The sequence below is a fragment of the Hyperoodon ampullatus genome, assembly GCF_949752795.1.
Source record: "Hyperoodon ampullatus genome assembly, chromosome: 8".
NCBI lineage: Eukaryota > Metazoa > Chordata > Mammalia > Artiodactyla > Ziphiidae > Hyperoodon > Hyperoodon ampullatus.
Window position 1 is genome coordinate 27,402,609 of NC_136921.1, and position 22,298 is coordinate 27,424,906.

Sequence of the window (22,298 nt, forward strand, 5' to 3'; positions counted from 1 at the left end):
GCCGGAATGCCATCCCCCTGGACCAGCAAACTGTCCAATCCAGCCTCAAGTGTCAAGATGCTGTTAGGCACTAAGTGAAATATATATGCATGCCCTTATACCATTTAATGCTCTGGGTCCACCTTCAAGACACTGGTCTGTGGATCAGGTGAACCACCACTCCTGTTCCAAGAATCAGTTTGACAGGTTCTTTAGGAGGTTCTCCCTTTCTTTTTCTTTAACCCATCCTTTTAAACACAATGGCACCAAAGAAGGACGTGAAGAAACATGCTGCCGCTCCTGCCTCAGCCCCTGCACCTGCACCTGCACCTGCCCCAGCACCTGAACCTGCACCTGCACCTGCCCCACCCAAAGAAGCAAAGATTGACCTCTCTGCCATTAAGGTAATGAAAAGGGTGAACTGTTTGGTCACTGAAACATCTTTCAACAGTAGGGAACACTAGGAACTTTCAGAGGGGCATATTTTTCATTGAGAGGAATGGAATTACTAAGCAAACTGGTGGATTTGGGTAGAAGAGAATCTTGATTTAAAAAGTAAATAAACTGTAGCATATAATTTCACTAAAATTATTATGAGTATGGCATTATATTTGGAACCTGTATTTGCTCTACTTTTTGTTTTCTGTTTCCTTTTTTCCCTAAATTGTCAAAGTGCAACATGTATAATTTTACAAACATTTAAACCAGTGGGGTTTTTTTAAATAAAATCTCTATGGAAACTGGATCTCTTCCTTAAAGCTACATCAAAAGGAAAGTTTGAGTCCCTACTTGCTTCCAAAAGTTTAAAAACAGCTGATGACCCAGTGGTCCGAGATGTATTTATTTGACAGCTGCTTTATTTCATCTGAAAAAGAGATTTTTGCAATCCAATTCCCCCTCCAGCTTTGCTTAATATAATTTGATACCACACTAAATGATATTCCAGTGTAGACAACTACGCACTTAAGTGTTTCAGTGACTATAACTGTCATCTTGTTTATTTATATATACATTATTTAATTCAGAATGTGAGTTGCTTCTAAATGAAACTAACCCCCCCCAAATATTGTAAAACTTGTTACTTATATGGCTTTGAGCTTATGTCTTTGAGCTCTTGCATACTGATCTTGAACTAAAGAGAATATGATTGATTTTCATGTCAACACTTTGCTGTGATCAAAGTTCTCCACTGCCAAAAGATTATCTGCTTTTGGAAGAATGACGCTATGGATGTGCCTGTTTCCTCTTGGCAAGGTGACCCATCAAATGTGCACCATCTCCTCATTCACTGGGCTCTGATTGGTCCGAATGACAGTTTGAAAATCTTCACCTAGGGAACCCTGCCTTATATGGAAAACTAGTGGGTGAAAGTGCCTAGGAGGTGATCATTTCACTTAAGCCCATAGTTCTGTGCTTAATAAATCTGAATTTTGCTAACTTAATACTTGCTGACATTTAATATGCTGTTTACTTGCAACAGCCAAGCTAACCTATAAGTAAATAATTCATTGACTATTTTAGTATAACTGTAGATTCTTAAAAATATTCCTGACATAAATATTGAATCAGATCACCCTTAGATGTACATGATGATATTAAGTAAATATATTCCAAATTTTTATAGTATTCCAATTAAACATGAAATTTTATGTTTCAGAGTAGAAGTAGATCATGACAGACATTTTCTCTTGAGTTAGTAGGTAACTGAAGTCATATTTGGAAAATAGTTGGTCGTAGAATCTAATATTGGTCAGGAACTATTCTTAATTTATATCCACTTGGGAGAAAAAAATGAATGTCATATCTTCCAGTAAATGTTTTTCTGTCTTGAGGACTGCATGCATACAGTTCATTATGAGGAAATCAAATTTTTCATCTCCAGCAATACTTAATATATCTTATAGATGCACACTGACTACATTATACAATAAGCATGATTATAGCCACTGCAATAATTCCAATTGCCTCTATTCTTTGACTCCCCATTTTACATTAACACTAGAGATATGAATCAGTGTCAAAGCTATTCCTCTTTATATTTACTGTGATTTATAAGACAATATCGTCCCTTTGTATCTGGGACTACAGCATTTGGAAAGGAAAAAAATGTGTCTTCTTAAGGAGAAAAAGAAGTATCCCACTAATGAAAAGAGGCATTAATTTTCTTCCCCAAGGAACAGAATAAGAATAAGTAAATAAATAAAAATTTAGTTTGGCAGGTAAGAAGTCTCCAAGAAAAGACAAAAAATCACTTTTTAAATCCAAAAAATAAACTGATTGCTTCTTCATAGCAGAGAAGTGATGCTTTTCTGTATCTTGAAAACTGGTTTATCCTTTCATCTATATCTTGAATTAATGCTAGTGTGAACTAGTACAACTAAGCAAAAGAAGGAAATACTCCTACAGAGTCTCTGTAAAGATGGGATATGCTCCATCTTCACTACTTCATTGTAGAATGAAAGATGTGATGGATGTTGATAAGGGACACAAACCAAAAAAGGAGAAGTTAAATGAATCTAGAAGAAAAGATTATCTTTCATTCAGAGAGCCCATTCCTAATGGAAAGAGAACAAAGAAAAGAATTGAAGCATATTTTTGCAAAAGAATTTAAATGGCTTTAATGATATGCATTCAACAATATGAAATCAGTGCATATTTATAGATATTATAACATAGCCAAAGAATGTGATGCAACTTGAGAACTTTATAAAATCTAATTTCATCCCAATAGGTAAGAAGACTAATTAAAATGTGCATGAAAACATTTCATATTATGATGCTTTTAATCATGTAATGATATTTCTAGATATATTACCTCATATAAGTTATAAACTTTTTTCAAGCAGAGAAAATGAACTTTAAAGAAATTAATTGAGCTATTATATGTGTTCATTAACTTTCTGAAAACTCGATAAAGAACAAAACTTAATTGAATTTTACACTTTCTTTCATAAATCATATAAGATTAGAAATCTAGCTGTTCTTTACACTTTGAGTAGGGCTGAAGTTTAAGTGGAACTATTTTAGTGTAGTATTATAGTCATTACAATCATAGTATTTAAGCCCTCAATACTATCCCAGTTAATATCTATGTTTCATATTATAATATACTATGTTACTAGCCATATATGTGACTCTGCATAAACTCTGAACAATATGAATGAGTTTTATCAATTTTTTAAATGTGTTTTCCAACCTGATTTCCTTTATTGGTTATTTCTTTAGAACATTTCTTTGGTTGTTCTGACATAAAACCTTTTATATTTTCTGAGGGAATGCTTACCTGATGTCCTAGCCCCATGGATTTTCTATGAATATCTTTTTCAAAAACACAAATACTGCTGATATCTGAACATTAAAGCTACTGTCCTGGGTGGTTCTAAGCACTCTTTGCTTTCAGAGAGCTGATACTTCCAGCAACAATGCGCAGACTAAAGAACACTGCCTGACGGAATCGCCAAGTGTGGGAAGTAAAACCCACCATAAGTTTAGTTTCAAGTACAAGCACAAGAATTAACACCTGTTGCCCAAAACTGCAACCAAATGAAATAACAAAAGTAAATAAGTATGAGATGACCATGTGCCTAGATTTTAAAAGATCTTCAATGTTTAAGCAAATTTTTTGCATGATGCATGCCTTAGCTGATAAGTCAGGATTGCTCTGAAGTGATGGGACTTTGAATCATGTCTGTCATTGTGCTGCTTAAATTTTAATTCTCGTTGTATTCACCACTCAATCAGGTCATCCCTGACCAGGTACTGCGGGCGACATTACAAAAAGTGGTAAAGGTACAGAATGCATTGACAGAAACTCATCAAATAACAAATCTCACAGCAACAATTGACCATATGCTTGGGAAGATTTAAACTTTCAGGTAATAAGGTGGAAATATAGTATTCCCAATAAATACATCTACTTACTGATGAGTATTCAGTGGAGGCAAATATTATGTATTCATTGCAACACCTGACTTGTTCTTGTCCAGGTATAGGACCTTTTGTGTTAATCTATAAATTATTTTTTCTCATCTCTAACAAAGCTAATACAAACCCAGTCCTACTCAGAAGGATTGTTGGAAAAATCAAATGAGGTCATGGCTCATGAAAGGCTTTGAAAATTATAAAGTTTTTTGTAATATAGTAATCAATATTTATTATGAATTTACTCTGTGCCTTATTATCTTATTTAATCCACAAAACATTACACTAAGGTTGTTGTTAGCCTCATTTTGAAAGAAAAGAAGCTGAGCCTAAATGAGGTTCAACGTCAGTCCCATGATCAAATAACAAGTATGAGACAGAGCTAGGATATAACCTAGCAGGCCAAATCCAGAGTCAACTGTGTTAACCATATCCTAAACTACCTCCTGTTTATAAAGGGGAAGTTGCTGTTTCCAAGAATGTGAAAAGGAACCTTTTTTGCTCTTAAGGATATGAGGTTAAGAGTGGTCAATATAAGGGTGATTCTCCTATTGCCCTTCACCGCACTTCGGTAGCCAGAAGAGGGAGTGAGAGGCACACATCAGAGCTAGTTCATCAAGACTTTTGACCTTGGCAGTTCATTACTGTTTTGTTTTCCTCAGCTTTCCCCTATCTTAGCACCTGTTGCTGACGGGTTAGGTGTTCTCATTTACAGATGGAAGGTGAGATATTCAGAAACTAGAAAGACTTTGCTCCAGTCACTTTGCTCCAGCTTCCTGTAAAAAGTTGTAAATGGAACATGGATGTTAAAAATGCTATTATGAGAGTAGACTGGTAGTTGCTAGGGTCGGGTGGGGATGGGAGAAAAGAGTGAAGGTGAACAGAAGGTACAAACTTGCAGTTATAAGATTAATAAGTTCTGGGATCTAAAATACAACACAGTGACTATAGTTAACAGTACCATATTGTATACTTGACAGTTGCTAAGAGAATAAATTTTTAAAGTTTTCACCACACACAAAAAAATATAACTGTGTAGTATGATGGTTATGTTAACCAACTAACCTTATTGTGGTAATCATTTCACATATCAAAATTATCATGTGTTAAATCATCATGTTGTACACCTTAAACTTATACAATATTACATGTAAATTATATCTCAATAAAGCTTGAAAAAAAATATACCAAAGTATTTTTTAATATTGTTAAATGTAGTGAAACTTATTGTATTTTTAAATAATTTTGCTTTTGTTTAATTGAACATACACGTATTTCAAACATGACCTCCAAATTTTTCCATCAGGTTAATATTCTAAGAATGGGATGGGTTTCTATTTTGTTTATAAATAAGTAGCATGATTTAAACTGGAAATCTCAACAAATATTCTTTGGAGTCATATATAGAAATATAATGCCACATGTATAATGTTTAAATCTTAACTAATCTGAGGAAAAGAAATAGAAGACATATAGTGAATTTCTAATTAGAAGGAATAAGTGAAGACATAAGTTGTTTCTAAGTTTTCTTTATATAATTTTAAGAGTTTGTCTTCTTTTACTCTGGCCTTTTAACACAGACTAATTTTTAATACAACTAAAATGTCAACCAGTTGAGATATTCATCCATTTGTGGCATGATTATAACCTCAGAAGCAAACCAAAATTTATGTGAGATTATCACTAGGTATCAGTAACAAGTTTCCACTTTGAAACATCTACTCTGTAAAAGAAGAGAACAGGTGGAGTGGAGTGGGAAGATATTAAAGGGCATTCTGTAACTCTGTCTAAAATTATATTTTAAGTAATATGTAACTGGATAATGTCTTTGCAAAGTAAAAGGTAGTTTGGAAAGGAATAGGTATGTTCACCAATTAATAGTGAACAGCACTTTTAATTTTAAAGATAATGAAATTTGTGCAAGACAAGGAGACCACAAAGTGACAGTGCCAAATTTAGCCTCTCGACATTTTAGTGCTGCAAATGAACCCCCTGGCAAGTTGTCTTTAGAAGCCTTTCCATAATTACCCGGCATTAAGCACCATCTGACTCATGGAAATTGTGGAAAGGATTATATTTAGTCTGCTGATACTACACTTTCTTCTGCTTCTCTTCATACTGGAATACTTTTTTTATGAAAATAAGATTTTCCGTAGTTTGTTTCTGCATCAACTTCTACGGTTTGTTTCTCCCCGCAAATCAGAACCTGGAGGGCAAAAACTGCAATATACTAGTAGTAATGGCTTCAGTTATATTGGCTAAAATGTAAATTATATGGATGATAAATCTTTGTTATTCTGATCATAAATTAATAATAGTGAGTTGAAGCCAGAGCAGAAAATTTTTCCTAAAGATAAAACCACATCTTATTCAACTTTATCTTCTTCCTTCCACTGTGGCAAGTGAGGTTCTTTGTACCTAGTAAGTACCCAATGATATACCATCTCCTGATATAAGTGAGATATAAAATACTCATCTGAACACAGTGTTATAAAATTTTATTTTGCTTAACTCCTCTTTATCTAAACTACTTCAAAATAATATCATTTATCAAATTTTTAGGCAACTTGCCCTTTTCCATTAAAAAAAAAAGTGAGTTGCTGTAGATACTACTGACAAAAGGATGGAAAACTCACAACATTATAGAACCATAAGCAACCACAGAAATCATGCAGTTTAATATTTCATATTTGAGGAAGCTATAACCCCGATAAAAGAAGTTATTTAATCAAAAGACACATGATTTGTTACAGGAGAGACAGAACAAAATTCTGAATACCTCAATCCCCATCTAAGTCTCTTTCCACCATATCAAAGACCTGAAATCACCAAAATAGTAATATCAATATTCATATATCCCTGTTGTCACAAACAGAACTTCTACTCCAGATATGGAGGAAAAAGCAGATACTTATAATTTCTTAAAACACATACACAAAGCATTTTTCAAAGCATTTTTCACAATGCTTTTATTTTAAAAATAAAAAGAGGAAGGAAAGAATGTAAACACCACTTGGATTTTTTAATTAAATTGCATACAAACAAATGCACAAAGTAGAGCAGGTGCAACTCTCATGGGAAAGCTGATGAGAAATCCAAAGTAGTATAGACTTAGGTCATATTTTTACATTTTTATTAAAATTCACTTAAACCTCTTTGTTAATTCCTGTAGGTCTAAACTGTATTATTTTAATAATTCAGCCTTTGCTCTAATGTGACTGAATTCAGTTGACTAGTCTAGGCATCCTAAGCACAGAATTACTCATTTCCTCTTCTATTCAGATCAGTTTATCCAATATAACCATCTATTCTCTCTTATATTAGACAACCTGGGCTGCTACTGTATTCTCATTGATCTTAATTTCTCCTTTTTATACCATATTAGAGTCACCAGCCTAAATATATCCTTTGTTGAAATAAAAAAATGCAATAAAAATATCTATTTCCTTTAAATTAAACTGTTCTGAAGCACAAAACTCTCAGAGTTCCAAAATAGTACTTCTGCTAGCCTTTTACAATGATTCCTCATAACTCTAAGATTGGAGTGAAAATTATTAAGTTTTTGTTAGGGTTTGCATACATCCAGGTCTTTGTTCTCCCTGCCAGGCATTAAATCAAAGAACATGCAGCAATGTTTTCTTGATTGAAAACTGGCCCTGGTTAGATTAAGGTCTTTACTTAGCCTCACCAGTCATTAGCCCTATTGTAATATCTAGCAGTGATGATGAAGTTTTTTAAAGACTGTAGTCTATGTTCCTTCCTAGGGCATTAGCCCTCAGTATTCAACATCATATATCTTCCAGATCGTCTTTAATTACAGCTCTTCTTGTTATACTAAAGCTTAAGATACATCAATTCCAGAGCCTGTTTGATTAAATGCATTTTAATATTTTTCTATAAATCAATTCCTTCTATATACCAGAAATTTTATCTTATCTTTAATCAGTTAACCAAACCTCATGATTACTATTAGAAAAATACTTCACAAAGTGAAAAATAATCTGAAAACATTGCAGTAAAAATCTTTTTTAGTACCAGTACCTTGTTGATTACTACTTACCTAAATCCAATACTAAATAGTACATAAATCGTAAAAATGTGGAAGGTAGTTATTTTACCAACAGTCTAAGATAAGTATTTAGGCTAAAATGGAAACATCCTTTAAAAAAACAAATTGGGGGCTGGCAAATTAGAAGTCCTGATCATAACATTTATATAAAATCTAAGGAAAGATTCTGGAAATATAAAGGTATATACATCAATAACTTAAAATGAGCATGCCTACTATATGCATGGCAGTTCTAGGTGCTGGAGATACAGCACCAAAGGAGAATGTGTGCCCCTACTCTAGAATGTAAGCTCTTTGAAGGAACTGACAAGGTCCGTTCTCTCAAGGAAGATAATATCCTATGGACCTAGAGTCTGTCATACAGAGTGAAGTAAGTCAGAAAAACAAATACTGTATGCTAACACATATATATGGAATCTAAAAAACAAAAACAAAAAAAAAAGAAAAAAACTGGTTCTGAAGAACCTAGGGGCAGGACTGGAATAAAGATGCAGAAGTAGAGAATGGACTACACAGGGAGGGGGAAGGGTAAGCTGGGACAAAGTGAGAGAGTGGCATGGACATATATACACTACCAAACGTAAAACAGATAGCTAGTGGGAAGCAGCCTCAGGGCACAGGGAGATGAGCTCGGTGCTTTGTGACCACCTAGAGGGGTGGGATAGGGAGGGTGGGAGGGAGACGCAAGAGGGAGGAGATATGGGGATATATATATATATGTATAGCTGATTCACTCTGTTATACAGCAGAAACTAACACACCATTGTAAAGCAATTATACTCCAAAAAAGATGTTAAATAAATAAATAAATAAATAAATAAAATTTTAATAAATCTTCAGAAAAAAATAAAATTAAAATTAAAAATTTTTTTAAAGATAATATCCTAGAGGAGGAGACTTGTTTGAAGGAGGAACTTACTATACATCTGTTCTAAAGATTTTAATTTAATTAAAATTCTGCTGAGCATATAATATAGGCAAGGTATTTTATAGAGTTATGGGGGATACAATCTAAGTATAAGGCAGGGGTAGCATTCCAGGAGGGAGAGGCTCACACTTGGGTTCACATCACGGACCAAGGGAAATGGTCTCCAGTAACAGCCTGTGCTTCCCAAAAGTTTACAGTCAGGAAGGTTAAAATATATTTCAGTGGCAGAAAGGAGCTAGGCAAACAGAAAAGGTTCTTTCAAGGGCTTTGAAGGATAGTTAATTTCTAAGAAGCAGAAATAACAGGAGAACATTCCAGATAGAAGAGACTTAAATCTAATTTTCTAAACAAACCAAATGATGACATAACAAACTGAGTCCAAAATCAGCTGACATTTTGTATTCATATCACGCCTTTCTTCAAAGGGTTGATTACTTCATCATTATAACACCCAGGAAGAGATACAAGAGAATGTTTTGGCCATTTGTAAAAGTGTACCAGAGAATAAACAGCATCTCCCACTTATTCTATGGGCATAATATCTAGGTCTTCTAACTTTTAAACTATAGTTTATTGTCTAGACTAGACTAAACTGTAGCCTTCTCTACCATTGTCAATAGCTGGCTTACATGTTTACTTTGATCCTCAGTAAACACAAAAAAATCTACACTCTCATTCTTTATGTGATAAAGATACAGATGAAAACTAGAGTGAAATAGTTTAACTGCCTCCATTCTATTTTAAAAAATAATAAACCTTTACATAATAGGCAAGTGGTTATGAATAACTTATTTACAACGTAAATACAGCTATTAAAATGACTTTCCAGTTTACTTGACAGATTTGACACAAATTGATTGTATTTTATATGTATTCAAGGACACATTTTTCTGTCTGAAAAAAAATGAAAATGAGCATTATGTAGGTTATATGATGGGATGGGCATTATGTAAGACAGCTTTGATGAATCTGTTTTGTATTATCTATAGTTATTAATTCTACCAAAGATATATGCTGGTGCTCAATACTGATCATAGGGCAATTCAAATTTAATGACACAATACCTAAATACAAGAGTAAAACACAAAGAAACATGGTCTGCTCTAATGGCTTTAATTTTTGCATCAGAAATCATGAGACTCCAAATTACACAACTATCAAAGGTGACAAATTTCTACCTTTGTCCCTCCCTTTCATTTTCCCCTAATGATTCAAAGGATTTAAATGTTTTCTATTAACTTCCATTTCCCAACAACCTCTCAAAATGTCAATCTATTCATAAAGATATGTTTACCTGGCTACTAATATTTTTTAAGTTATATTTTCAATTCTAATTTTGGGACTCAGACTCCATGAGATCTTTTTCACTACTTACAAACTTTGGACAAAAAATGATATGCATTTAAACGCTGATTTCTTTCCAAATGGCATGGGGAAAAGCTGCAAAGTATACATCTGTCTAGCAGAGGGAGATTATCCTTTTTGTGACCATTCCCTTAAAAATAGTTGCTGAAACAATACTTAAATTAGAATTTATCTCTAACATTCTTTATGTCTTTGAGCTGCTTTAAATATGTAGAAAACTGATAAACATGTCTGAACTTTAGTTCTGACTAGACTTGTCACTTCTCAGTACCATTCTAGGAAGGGAGTTGTCCCCTATTTTCAGGTAAGCTGTCATGAAAACTTACTACCAGCCAATCCCATGGATACCTTTAAAATTCGAAAGTACAACTTTGCATTTCACAACATCTGCTTTGTATTCTTTTGGTTCTCAGTCTGGTGACTGAGTCATAAAATGTTTGACATGGCAGAAAGGGAATAAGCACATTCTGGTAAGAACATAAGGAACATTTTTAAATTTTAAAAGAACATGTACAGAATGAGAGAAAAAGAACACAAAATGGTCCATCAGCTTTCCCTCCTAGAAGGACTTCATAAATTAAAAAAATATGACTAGTCAGCCACCATAAAGATAACAGGTAGGGAAGCAAATACCCAGCCCTAATGTAAGAAAACTGAGGGAGACTGCTGAAAATGGAGATTAAAACAATTCCTGGCTTAGATAAACTCTATACTCCTGAGAATACAATGTACAAAGAGTGGTCTTTAATTGGAGATTTCACAAACTGACCAGATTTTCACTTGGGCAGACCCAAGAAACACACAAAATGTATGTACCCCTTTCAAGTCCTCTGAACTTTACCACAAGGGACAGAGCTGCAGAGAGTGTTCCTTCTATATCAGTTGCCATTTGAAACCCCAAACCAGTCCCATCCAGAAAGTTCCATTTATACCAAAACTGCTGACTTGAAGTTTGCAAAGTCCATAATTCACCGAGAAGGGATCAGCTGTAGTCTTTAGAGAAATTCTAAGCTCCTCTGCCACTGAACAAATAGGAAGCTTCTTAAAGGAAGACGCTCAAGAAAACATCTCAGGGATAAAGACCATAAAAGTACTGATAGGCATGGGCCTCACCATGGCTGTCCACTCTTAGGTTCTGATTTCCTAAAAATAGACCTCAGGGTACAGATCCCTCTTTCCCTTTGCCCTAAGAAAGCTAAAAAACTCTCCTAGGGGAGTGGCTACTTCTCTCTGAAACCTGATGCTAGCTGTGAGGTCACAGCTTCTCCAGAAATAAAAGGCAGCCTGGCAAGGGAGGTCCCCACTCAGGGATTGGAGCAGCCCTCAACTCACTCTTCAGCTTCGCCGCTGTTTGCAGCCCAGAAGCTCCATCATGGTGGGTCCTGTGAGAAAACTACTTGTAATTTATAGACAGATATAGACAGTAGATAGGAATAAAATTGAGGAGAGAACATATTCAGTGTGTGTGTAGAATCTACTTTTGGTTTTTATTAAGGTGGGTTGAGGATAGGAGAGATTAATTCAAGGTATTATGCCAACTGGAAAAATATGTCTTACTCCCAAAAACAGTACTTTATGCTTCACCAACTTTCTATATCACATAAGGTTTATTATATCTAAATTTAGGGAAAACCCTGCAACTATAGCAAAATACTATACCTTAAAAAAAATCCAATGATGCTGATAACTAAAATTAAATAAACTACTTCCCATGCACTGGGTAAAAATATACTGGTTAAATAGAAGAAAGACTTCAAATGACCTTTTTAATGCAGTGTGTCTGTATTAGACATATGTTAAATACACCGTAGGTTATTATATTATTCCAGAAAGAATTTGATTTAGCATTTGTTAAATCATTGACTCATGGATTAAGATATAGAAAGATGTTCCCTAACTATCTTTTGCAATAGCTTTTTATTTTTCCTAGATTCAAAAGTATCCTAAGGCAACCTTCTTATTCTACGACACCTACATAGCTTCCTAAAAATCTCAGAGCAGAGAGCACTCTCTTCTGTCAATGCGTTTGAAAGAGTACTAGTTGTTTCTTTCTTTCTTCCTCTCTCTCGCCATTGCAGTCCTTCAGTGCTGACCAGATTGCTGGTAAGTGAATTGAGCTTCTCTATTCCAGAGGTAGGCAGAGCACCTCTTAGTCTCTGAAATATCACTCATCTCCAAGACGTGTTACTGCATGGCTCAACCTCTTAGTATCCAAGCTATGCCTGAACTCTGAAAAGTAGGCGTACTTTTTCAGCTTACTTTGAAGATTACTCAGGGAATGAGCTTGGATACATTTAAAAATCAGGACATTTTTGTTTGGTTAAAATATTCTTTGTGGTTAATTTCTTTCTAACAGATCGAGTTCTCTCAGCAACAGCAGGAAGGTAAGTTTAAACGATATAATGTGTGCACACTCATAAAGATGGCATGTGAGAAAACCAACTCTCTTGAGATGAGATTAGCTCTTTCTAATTATCCCCACTGATGTTGTCACTCTAAATATAAATGCTCTCAATCACTCTAAACATAAATTCTCTCAACATGAACCCTTCACGTATAATCAGTCATCAAAAGTTTAGGCAAACTAAAGCTAAACACCACAAAATAATTTCTTGTATTCACTGATTTCTAAATAGAACCAATTTGATACAGTAGGTAATACCATACATACACCCCCCAAAAATATGTGGATTTTGGATGGCTAATTTGTTAATCAAATCCCTAAAGAGTGATTTGGCAGGTCTAAATTATTCAATTTAGAAAACAAAATTGATTCTAAAACTGCCCAATTACCAAATACACATAATTTCAGTGGGCACCATAGTGAGTTGAGAGAAATAGCAGATGAAGTGGATATAGAAAAAATGTGCATTCAGAGAAAAAGAGGGGGAAATAATTTATCAAAAAACTGTGGAAGGAGCCTTAGCCATCTCCTGGTCCATCTTTAGAGATGCAGGACAGGCTCCCAGAGAGGTGTTGAGACTGACTCAAAGATCCAAAGAATTAATGATAGGGTCAAAATCTAATATTACTTTAAATTAATTAGATATTTATTTCATAGAAACAGTTTCTAACTAGAAGACTTCAAATTCTGGAGATTCAAAAGAATATGAATAGTTTCCCTAAGACTTCCACTTTTTCTTCTTCAGGTCTTTGGATCCAAGAGATCCTATGCCCTAAGACTCTTGTTGTTTCACTATGAAGTGTAGGGCTGAAGGTCTTATGAAGTGAAAGAGTCACATATTTAAATAAACTGAGACAAAATTACAGCTATAGAAGGGATGGAAGAAAATTTCAGTTATACAATATTGTATAAATTGGATATTGGTCATAATGATAAGTATGTATATATGTTATGATTTATAATACATAAATAATTGTGATAATACTCATAGGTATATAATTATAATTATACTCAGTTCTCTATCTAAAGGATTCAACATTTTTCAGCCTGTTTCAGTGTCTGGAATATCTCATGTTTGGAAATCAGTTAAGAAAAAAAAGGATATTTGTTATAGTACAGACTCATATATATCTACATCACGGTTAATGCCCTCATGTAGACAAATTAGATGATCTGATGACTCAGAACCCATGATCATTTGAAATTATACTACAAATGACTAATTTTTCTTATTGAAAACAGTTGGTAATTCTACTCTAATTTGTTTGATTTTTAATTTTAACTAATGATGCTGCTACATTATCTGCTACTGTACCCCAGTCCTCTTAAATATCTAATTTATGTGTCATTATGACTGCCAAACTATGGTAGAACCAAGCAACAGAAGACTTAAAAACCCTTTCAGAGACAGAGGACTTGGTGTTGAACATTAACCATATTACTCCATATGTAAAATAGGTTTTAGATATAGAGGTTCAGTGAACATCGGTGTGGTGGACTGGTTTTCTCCTGTGCCAGGAAAACAAATGTAAGCATTTTAAATTAAAAAGAAATATTACATTTTAAGAAATAAATAAAGACATACTTTGTTTGCTTCCTTCTTCAATGATTAGAGTTTTTCTCATGGCTGCTCTACTTGAATGTATCACAAGTTTGGGGTAAAGAAAAAAACACTAGAAAGTTATAGCATTCTAAAGGTGCAAGTCCTGTGCTGTCCAGTAGAGTTGCCACTAGCCACATGTGGCTATTTAAATTTAACCTGTAATTAAGTAAAAATAAATGCATTTAAAAGTCTACTTTCTCCTTTGCACTAGTCATATTTTAGTGCTCAAGTGGTAGGTAGTGCCACAGGTGGTAGGTAACTACTACCCTTTTGGGCAGCCCAGATACAGAACATTTCAATCATCACAAAATGCCCTAGAACAGTGTTGTTCTAGACTAGGGGCTGGCAAATTTTTTCTTAGAGAGCTAAATAGTAAATATGTTAGGCTTTGTTGGCAGAACAGTCTCTGTAAAAACAACTCAGTTCTGTCATTGAGGCATGAAAACAGCCATAGACAATACATAAATGAATGGGCATGTCTGTATTCCAATAAAACTTTATTTACAAAAACAGGCAGCCAGCCCATAGGCAGTCATTTGCTAACCCATGTTTTAGAATCTTCAAGAGAATAACTAAGCCTTAAAAATCTGGTGTAGGAAGAGCAATATTTTTCTGGCCTTGGCCTTTAAATCAACAAAAGGGTTCATGTCAGAGAGATTCTATTACAGCTCATAAAACCCTATTTCTACATCAAGATCTGACCAGGGTAATAGTGAGCCCACTGAGCAATCTGCATGAAAGCCTGGAGCCAGTAATAAGAATAGTTCAGTTTCACATGTCCCGTAGAAAGATAAAATATAATATTTGACTAATGACCCCACAGTGCCTGCCGCCTGTCTTTTAGGTTGGGGAAATGATCTATGATGTCAATTTGCATAGAATTTGAGGAGGAAATTTCAGCAAAGAATGATAACATGATCTATAGTTGATTGTTAACATAATGTCTGGTGCAATCTTAGATTAGGGGATGAAGGGATAGTTAAATAGGATGTTTTGCTGAGTAACCTATCTAGATAGCATCTCTTGATCTGAGACCACTAATGGACTAAAAAGAATGTTTTCACCTCTACCAGTTCATTCACAAATGGGTTTTTGGGTGTTGCTGGTATTAACTCCAACAAGTTGCCATCAGTACTTTTAGGTTCTCCAGAAAATTTAATTTAGTTAAGTTTCAAAAGTTCAATTAAAATATCTTTACTTGCCCCTAAATCCATAGTAGCACTTCTTTCTGTCTTTTTGGTGTATACTTCTTAATTCTTTGTCAATGTAATCTTGAAAGGCAAAACCAATTCTATCAAAGGAGAATGACAAAATTTAGGGAAAGTAAACAATAGAGTGATTGTGATAAAAATAGACAACACTTTTAAAATATGTGCTTACATACACACATGAATACAAGTAAAACTAGGGAAATCTGAGTAAAATAGGTGGAGTCTATCAATGTGAATATTCTGGTTGTGATAATGTACTATAATTCTGTAAAATGGTACTATTGGGGGAAACTAGACAGAGTATTTAAGAGATCTCTTTGTATTTTTTCTTAAAATTGCATGTGAATCTATACTTATCTCCATAAAATTTTAATTTAAAACGTTTAATTTAATTTAATTTAATTATAAAGCTAATACAGCAACATGTTATCATACGTTATTACATGAAAAAAGAGTAAAGTTTAAAGTGATCACCATAGCAATAGATTCAAACAAATAATTCTCCTTCAGAATCAGCTACACTAGAAGCCTATTAGAGTCATACACTGAAGTGGTTAAATGACACTATAGAACTTAGAAATTGGCCGCATCTACTTTTCCTGAAAAATGAAGTTACTCCTAAAGAAAACTAGTTAAGAGAAGAGCCTAGGAAATTTGTACCTCAAGAGCAGGTTTTTCTGTATAAGTTAAGAAGTTTGGTTTAACCTCACATGACACAACCCTGACTGAAAATTTGTTTTCTTGAAATTTTATTAACGTTGTTAATTATATGAGGGATTTTATGAGGAATTCTTAAGATTTCTCAAGGCCTCAGAATTTCTTAACCCAGTCCTGTGTCCAAGGCAGATGAAGGAGACATGAATAAATATGACTAGCAGTTTCAATTTCCATATCTGATGAATAAGAACATATGACTTGAAATTGGAAATCCTTCTTTAAAACAGACCCAAAAAGAAATGTCCAAAGGGAGCTGTCAGTTGAGCTTAGAAAAGGGAGAGTCCAAAGATAAAAACTTAAGTGACTGGCAAAAGCTGTGAAGTAGAGGAGAGTTTGAACTGGATCCCTGATGAAGTTTGGATTAATTTATAGGTCTGAAGTAGAAAAAAAGCATCCTAATGTTTCTTGCTTCTTTCAGAATTCAAGGAGGCATTTCTCCTATATGACAAAAAAGGCGATAACAAGATCACCTTAAACCAGGTTGGTGATGTCCTTCGGGCTCTGGGCACAAATCCCACCAATGCAGAGGTCAAAGCGGTTCTGGGAAACCCCAGCAAGGAAGGTAAACACATGTTTTTCCAAGAAGTTGGGAAGTGTGTGTGTGTGTGTGTGTGTGTGTGTGTGTGTGTGTGTGTGTGTTTATGTAAGAGAGAGAGATTTATAGAGAAATAAGTTCCACAGAATAGGGTTTAATTTACTTTTTATGGTAAGTGTGCCTCTTGGCCATCTAGAGTCTTAGTTTTTACCCTCATAAAATAAGTTAACCTTCGTTTGAAAATTTGTAAGCATGATATAATTTCATGTTAATGAAAGGAAATGATATCTAATGCTAACATCATCATCATCACCATGTTATCTAAACATACCCTACAGTACTTCCCTGGTGGTCCAGTGGTTAAGACTGCACGTTTCCAATGCAGGGGAAATGGGTTCGATCCCTGGTCGGGGAACTAAGATCCCATATGCCTGCCACGGGGTGCGGCCAAAAAAAAAAACCATCTTAAAGGAAACTCAGCTTTCTAATTTAAGAACACACAGATGACACCTTAATAAAACTATTTTCTGTTTCCAAGAACTGTAGAAAGACTTAAAAACCTAAGCCAAAATCTGCATTCAGTCCCCCAAGGTAAATCCTAAGGCAAAAGTCAGTGAGATACATAAGAGGCAAAATTGAAGAAGTCATTGCTGGATACAGTAATCCAGTCATTAGTCTGGAACATGGAAATTTTTTCCAATCCCATGATTCATGGCAAGTATAATAGTCTATTGAAAAATATCACTCTGAACAAAAAAAAAGGAGACAAAACTGAAGTTTTTTCAAGTAGATATTTGGGCTATTTATCTTTGCCATAAGGAAAATAAGGAGGGGAAAGCAAATAATCTTTTTTTCCAGAAAAGACCATTTTTCTTTATTACAAAAGAAAAAAAATTTGATTTCAAAAAAACCTACCTCTAAATCAGTCTGTAGGAATTTTCCTCAAACTTCATTTTCTTCAGAGGAAAATGTCCAAGTAAATCATGCAAAAAGTAGCTGGGAGCATGAGATAAAGGAAGAGTGTAATAAGCCAAATTCACTTTTAAATGCCATTTTCTAACTTATCAAACATTCACCTTTAATGGAATTATTAGGTAAATGTTCATTTTTTCAGCATTCAAATTTAATCTTCTTAATATTACTCAATGTACTAGATTTCTACACTATAAGGAAAGACTGGTGAATGGGAATTTTGATTTTAGGGGTACATAACTTTATCCATTTGTATACATCTGGATAGTCTGCTTTATACTTTTGCTGTGAATACTGTTCATCTTGTCAGAAGATACTAAAAAAATTCCTATCATCTCCAGGCCTCTAAAACTGCAGAGAAATCAGGAGATCGCAAAGTATTTAACACACACACTCTCCTCACAGGCTTCTTTTCTGAATTACTTAAAATTTAAAGAAATTGAAGGCTCTACAAAAGCTCAGACAAAAGTGGAATATATATTAAAGTTCAGTTAGGTTTTGCTACATTTATATGTTAATGGATTTGTTATCAGTATATTTCTATATTGCTTCCCTAGTGTTTATAGAAAATATTAAATTGACAATACTAATAAAATCAGTAGCTAACACTGACTAAGCACTCAGTTTGTCCCAGGTATTGTAATAGACTTTGCATGTATTATCTCATTTAATGCTCACACTACCACTACAAGGTATCTCTTTTGAGAGATGAAGAAGTTGAGGCACAAAGAAGTTAAGAAACTTGCCCATGGGGCTTCCCTGGTGGCACAGTGGTTAAGAATCCTCCTGCCAATGCAGGGGACACGGGTTCGAGCCCTGCTCCGGGAAGATCCCACATGTTGCGGAGCAACCAAGCCAGTGCGCCACAACTTAAGCCTGTGCTCTAGAGTCCGTGAGCCACAAATACTGAGCCCCCGTGATGCAACTACTGAAGCTCCCATGCCTAGAGCCCGTGCTCTGCAACAAGAGAAGCCACTGGGATGAGAAGCCCACATACCACACGAAGAATAGTCCCCGCTCACCGCAACTAGAGAAAGCCCGTACACAGCAACCGAAGACCCAAGGCAGCCAAAAATAAATAAATTAAATAAATAAAGAGCTCACTTAAAAAAAAGAAACTTGCCCATGATCACACAGTTGTAAATGGTGGGCTGGGGATAAAAGCCTAAGCACTAAGACTCCAGAGCTCATGCTATTTTCTATTACAAACATTTTGTCATCAGTCATTTACCAACTGAAATTTAAGCTGTATGAAGATTTTTTAGATGATCTAGAATGAACTCTCAAGCTTAATTTGTGACTCAGAGATGGCATTTAATGACAGATAATAACTCTCCAAATTGCAATTTCTTCCAGAGATGAATGCCAAGAAAATTGAGTTTGAACAATTTCTGCCCATGTTGCAATCTATTTCCAACAACAAGGACCAGGGCACCTATGAAGACTTTGTTGAGGGTCTGCGTGTCTTTGACAAGGAAGGCAATGGCACCGTTATGGGTGCTGAACTTCGTCATGTACTAGCTACACTAGGTAAGAAATATTCATTTCAGTGGACTTAATAGGACAGAATATATAGGAAAGAGCATGACTTAGGGCAATCATGTTATAACCAAAATAAGTAGGGGGAAAGACTACAAAGGGAAAATGAAAAAGATAGTCAAAAGTTAATGACCATATCAATTAGCCTCAATGTCAATGAGTTTATTTTGGGGAAATGATAAATTATTGGTAGTGAATAAGTAATGTGCAGCATTGTAGTTCTTACAGGATAGAGTTTGGATGATCAGGTATAGTGTGCATTTAAGTCATTTATTCAAAAAAATTTATTGATAACCTTCCAGCTAGAGAACAGGAAGGACTTGGTTTCTATCCTCCGAGAGGTTATAGTCTCCAGGAGTCCAAAACTGATCACTTACAGTGGAATTTTGAAAATATTCTCTGGTTTTCTTTTTGAAGAAAGAGTTTTGTTTCATCAGGTGAAAAGATGAAAGAGGAAGAAGTGGAAGCCCTGATGAAAGATCAAGAAGACTCCAATGGCTGCATCAACTATGAAGGTACAATCTCACATGCTCTGGTGGTTACAGCAAATCTGAACTGATTGGGTTGACGATGGACAACTTTTTTTTTTTTTTTGCGGTACGTGGGCCTCTCACTGTTGTGGCCTCTCCCATTGTGGAGCACAGGCTCCAGACGTGCAGGCTCAGCAGCCATGGCTCACAGGCCCAGCCGCTCCGCGGCATGTAGGATCTTCCCGGACCGGGGCACGAACTCGTGGCCCCTGCATCGGCAGGCGGACTCTCAAGCACTGCACCACCAGGGAAGCCCAGACGATGGACAACTTTTGAGCTTAAAATAACTTATACTCTCTACCTCTCTTATTCAATAAGAGAACATACAAATGTTACTTATTATCAATCAGTTATATAATAACTCTAAAAAGATATCTTGTAAGGACCTGACTATATTCATAAGATTTACTCCAGTGGGTTTTAACATTCCTGTGCATTATTATACAGGTTAAAATGTGTTTTCACTTTTATCTTTTCTTGTTAGATCTTCACAACATCTCTGTAAGATGGGGTTTGTGTCAGAATAAATTTTAATATTAAATGCTAATATTCTTTAATATTACAGTTGGAGAGATCTCAAAATCCTTTACAGCAAGCAGTTATGAAAATGAGGAATCCGAAGGCCAAAGATGTTTAGCTATTTAGTGAAGGTCACATCATTAATGGCAAAGCTGGTGCTAAAATTTAGTTCTCCTTTTCTAATGTTCTTGCTTAAATGAAATTTATCTCATAGTGGCCAATTATCTATTTCCTGCCACCAATTTTTTTTAACATCTTTATTGGAGTATAATTGCTTTACAATGGTGTGTTAGTTTCTGCTTTATAACAAAGTCAATCAGCTATACATATACATATATCCCCATATCTCCTCCCTCTTGTGTCTCCCTCTCACCCTCCCTATCCCACCCCTCTAGGTGGTCACAAAGCACTGAACTGATCTCCCTGTGCTATGCGGCTGCTTCCCACTAGCTATCTATTTTACATTTGGTAGTGTATATATGTCCATGCTATTCTCTCACTTTGTCCCAGCTTACCCTTCCCACTCCCCATGTCCTCAAGTCCATTCTCTATGTCTGCGTCTTTATTCCTGTCCTGCCCCTAGGTTCTTCAGAACCCCCTTTTTTTTTACGATTCCATATATATGTGTTAGCATATGGTATTTGTTTTTCTCTTTCTGACTTACTTCACTCTGTATGACAGACTCTAAGTCCATCCATCTCACTACAAATAACTCAATTTCGCTTCTTTTTATGGCTGAGTAATATTCCATTGTATATATGTGCCACATCTTCTTTATCCATTCATCTGTTGAAGTACACTTAGGTTGCTTCCATGTCCTGGCTATTGTAAATAGAGCTGCAATGAACATTGTGGTACGTCTTTCTGCCACCAATTTATAGCAGCTTCACCCAGAGGGTCTGAAAAGCAACACACCACACAAAATAAAGATGCAAGATAAAGTTGCATGATATAACTTGTAAATTTAAAATTTTGCAGCAAAATAGAAAAAATTATCCAACCCCCCAAAAAACTAATCTAACCACATCTCAATAAAGCTATGTTGATAGCTTTGATGTCAACATGGACTTATAAAGTCTAACAACTTGGAAAAAAGTAAGACAAGAAAAGCAGAGAGGAGAAGAGGGGAGGGAAGAGAAGTGGAAAGGAGAGAAAAAAAGAGAACAGGACAAAAGAAAAAACTAAGCCAAGCATATCTTCACTGACAATCATGGTTGAACTTTACTTTTTTCCTATAAACTATGTTTTACATTCAGTTACTGCCATAAGTACATTAGATAAAAGAAGAATCATTCCATAAATATTGTTTGGACAAGGGTATAGTCATTTAGAAAATAAAGGCAGATCTCGATCTCCTACTAGGATAAATTTCACACAAGTCAAACATTTGAATGTAAAAGCTAAAAGTATAAAACCCAAGGAAAATTATTTATAACTTTTGGAATGGGAAGGCATTTCCAACACTGATATACAAAACCCAGAAGGTATTACAAATTTCAATAAATTCAACCACATTATTTTTTTTATCTAAGTGGCAAAAGCCACCAGAAACAAAGTCAAAAGACAAATAGCAAACCAGAAAAAAAAAATTTGCAATCAACATTAGAAAGAGTTCATTTGCCTAATTTTAAAAAAGTTATAAATTAATAAAAAGACCACAACCCAATAGAAAAATTAACAAGTACATGAATAGACAATTCATAGAAAAGGGAATAAAAATATATATGAATGTAGTATGCTGAACTTCACTAATAATAAAAGAAATGCAGATTAACACTACACTTAGATATACTGATTGCCAAAATTAAAAGTTTAACCACACTTTAGGTTGAGGACAGTGTATGGAAACAGGTGATCTCATGCATTCTTGTTGGGAATATAAATCATTAAAATCCCTATGTGGTGCTGTGGTATTAATTATTAATTCTAGCAAATCTACTTCAAGGGATGTAGTCTTCAGACATACTTGCACTCAAGTGAAATGAGTGATATATGATTATTCATAT

The 22,298-nt window shown here is 34.8% G+C and overlaps 1 protein-coding gene across 1 annotated transcript; it reads left to right on the forward strand.

The window, feature by feature from the left end:
- Positions 1–239: 239 nt before the first annotated feature.
- On the forward strand, positions 240–19,802 carry MYL1 (myosin light chain 1; the record flags this gene model as incomplete). Its single annotated transcript, XM_079710753.1, has 5 exons — positions 240–383; positions 12,619–12,646; positions 16,616–16,759; positions 19,061–19,234; positions 19,681–19,802. The coding sequence occupies 5 exons, from the start codon at positions 240–242 to the stop codon at positions 19,800–19,802; spliced, it is 612 nt and encodes a 203-aa protein (XP_079566879.1).
- Positions 19,803–22,298: the final 2,496 nt, after the last annotated feature.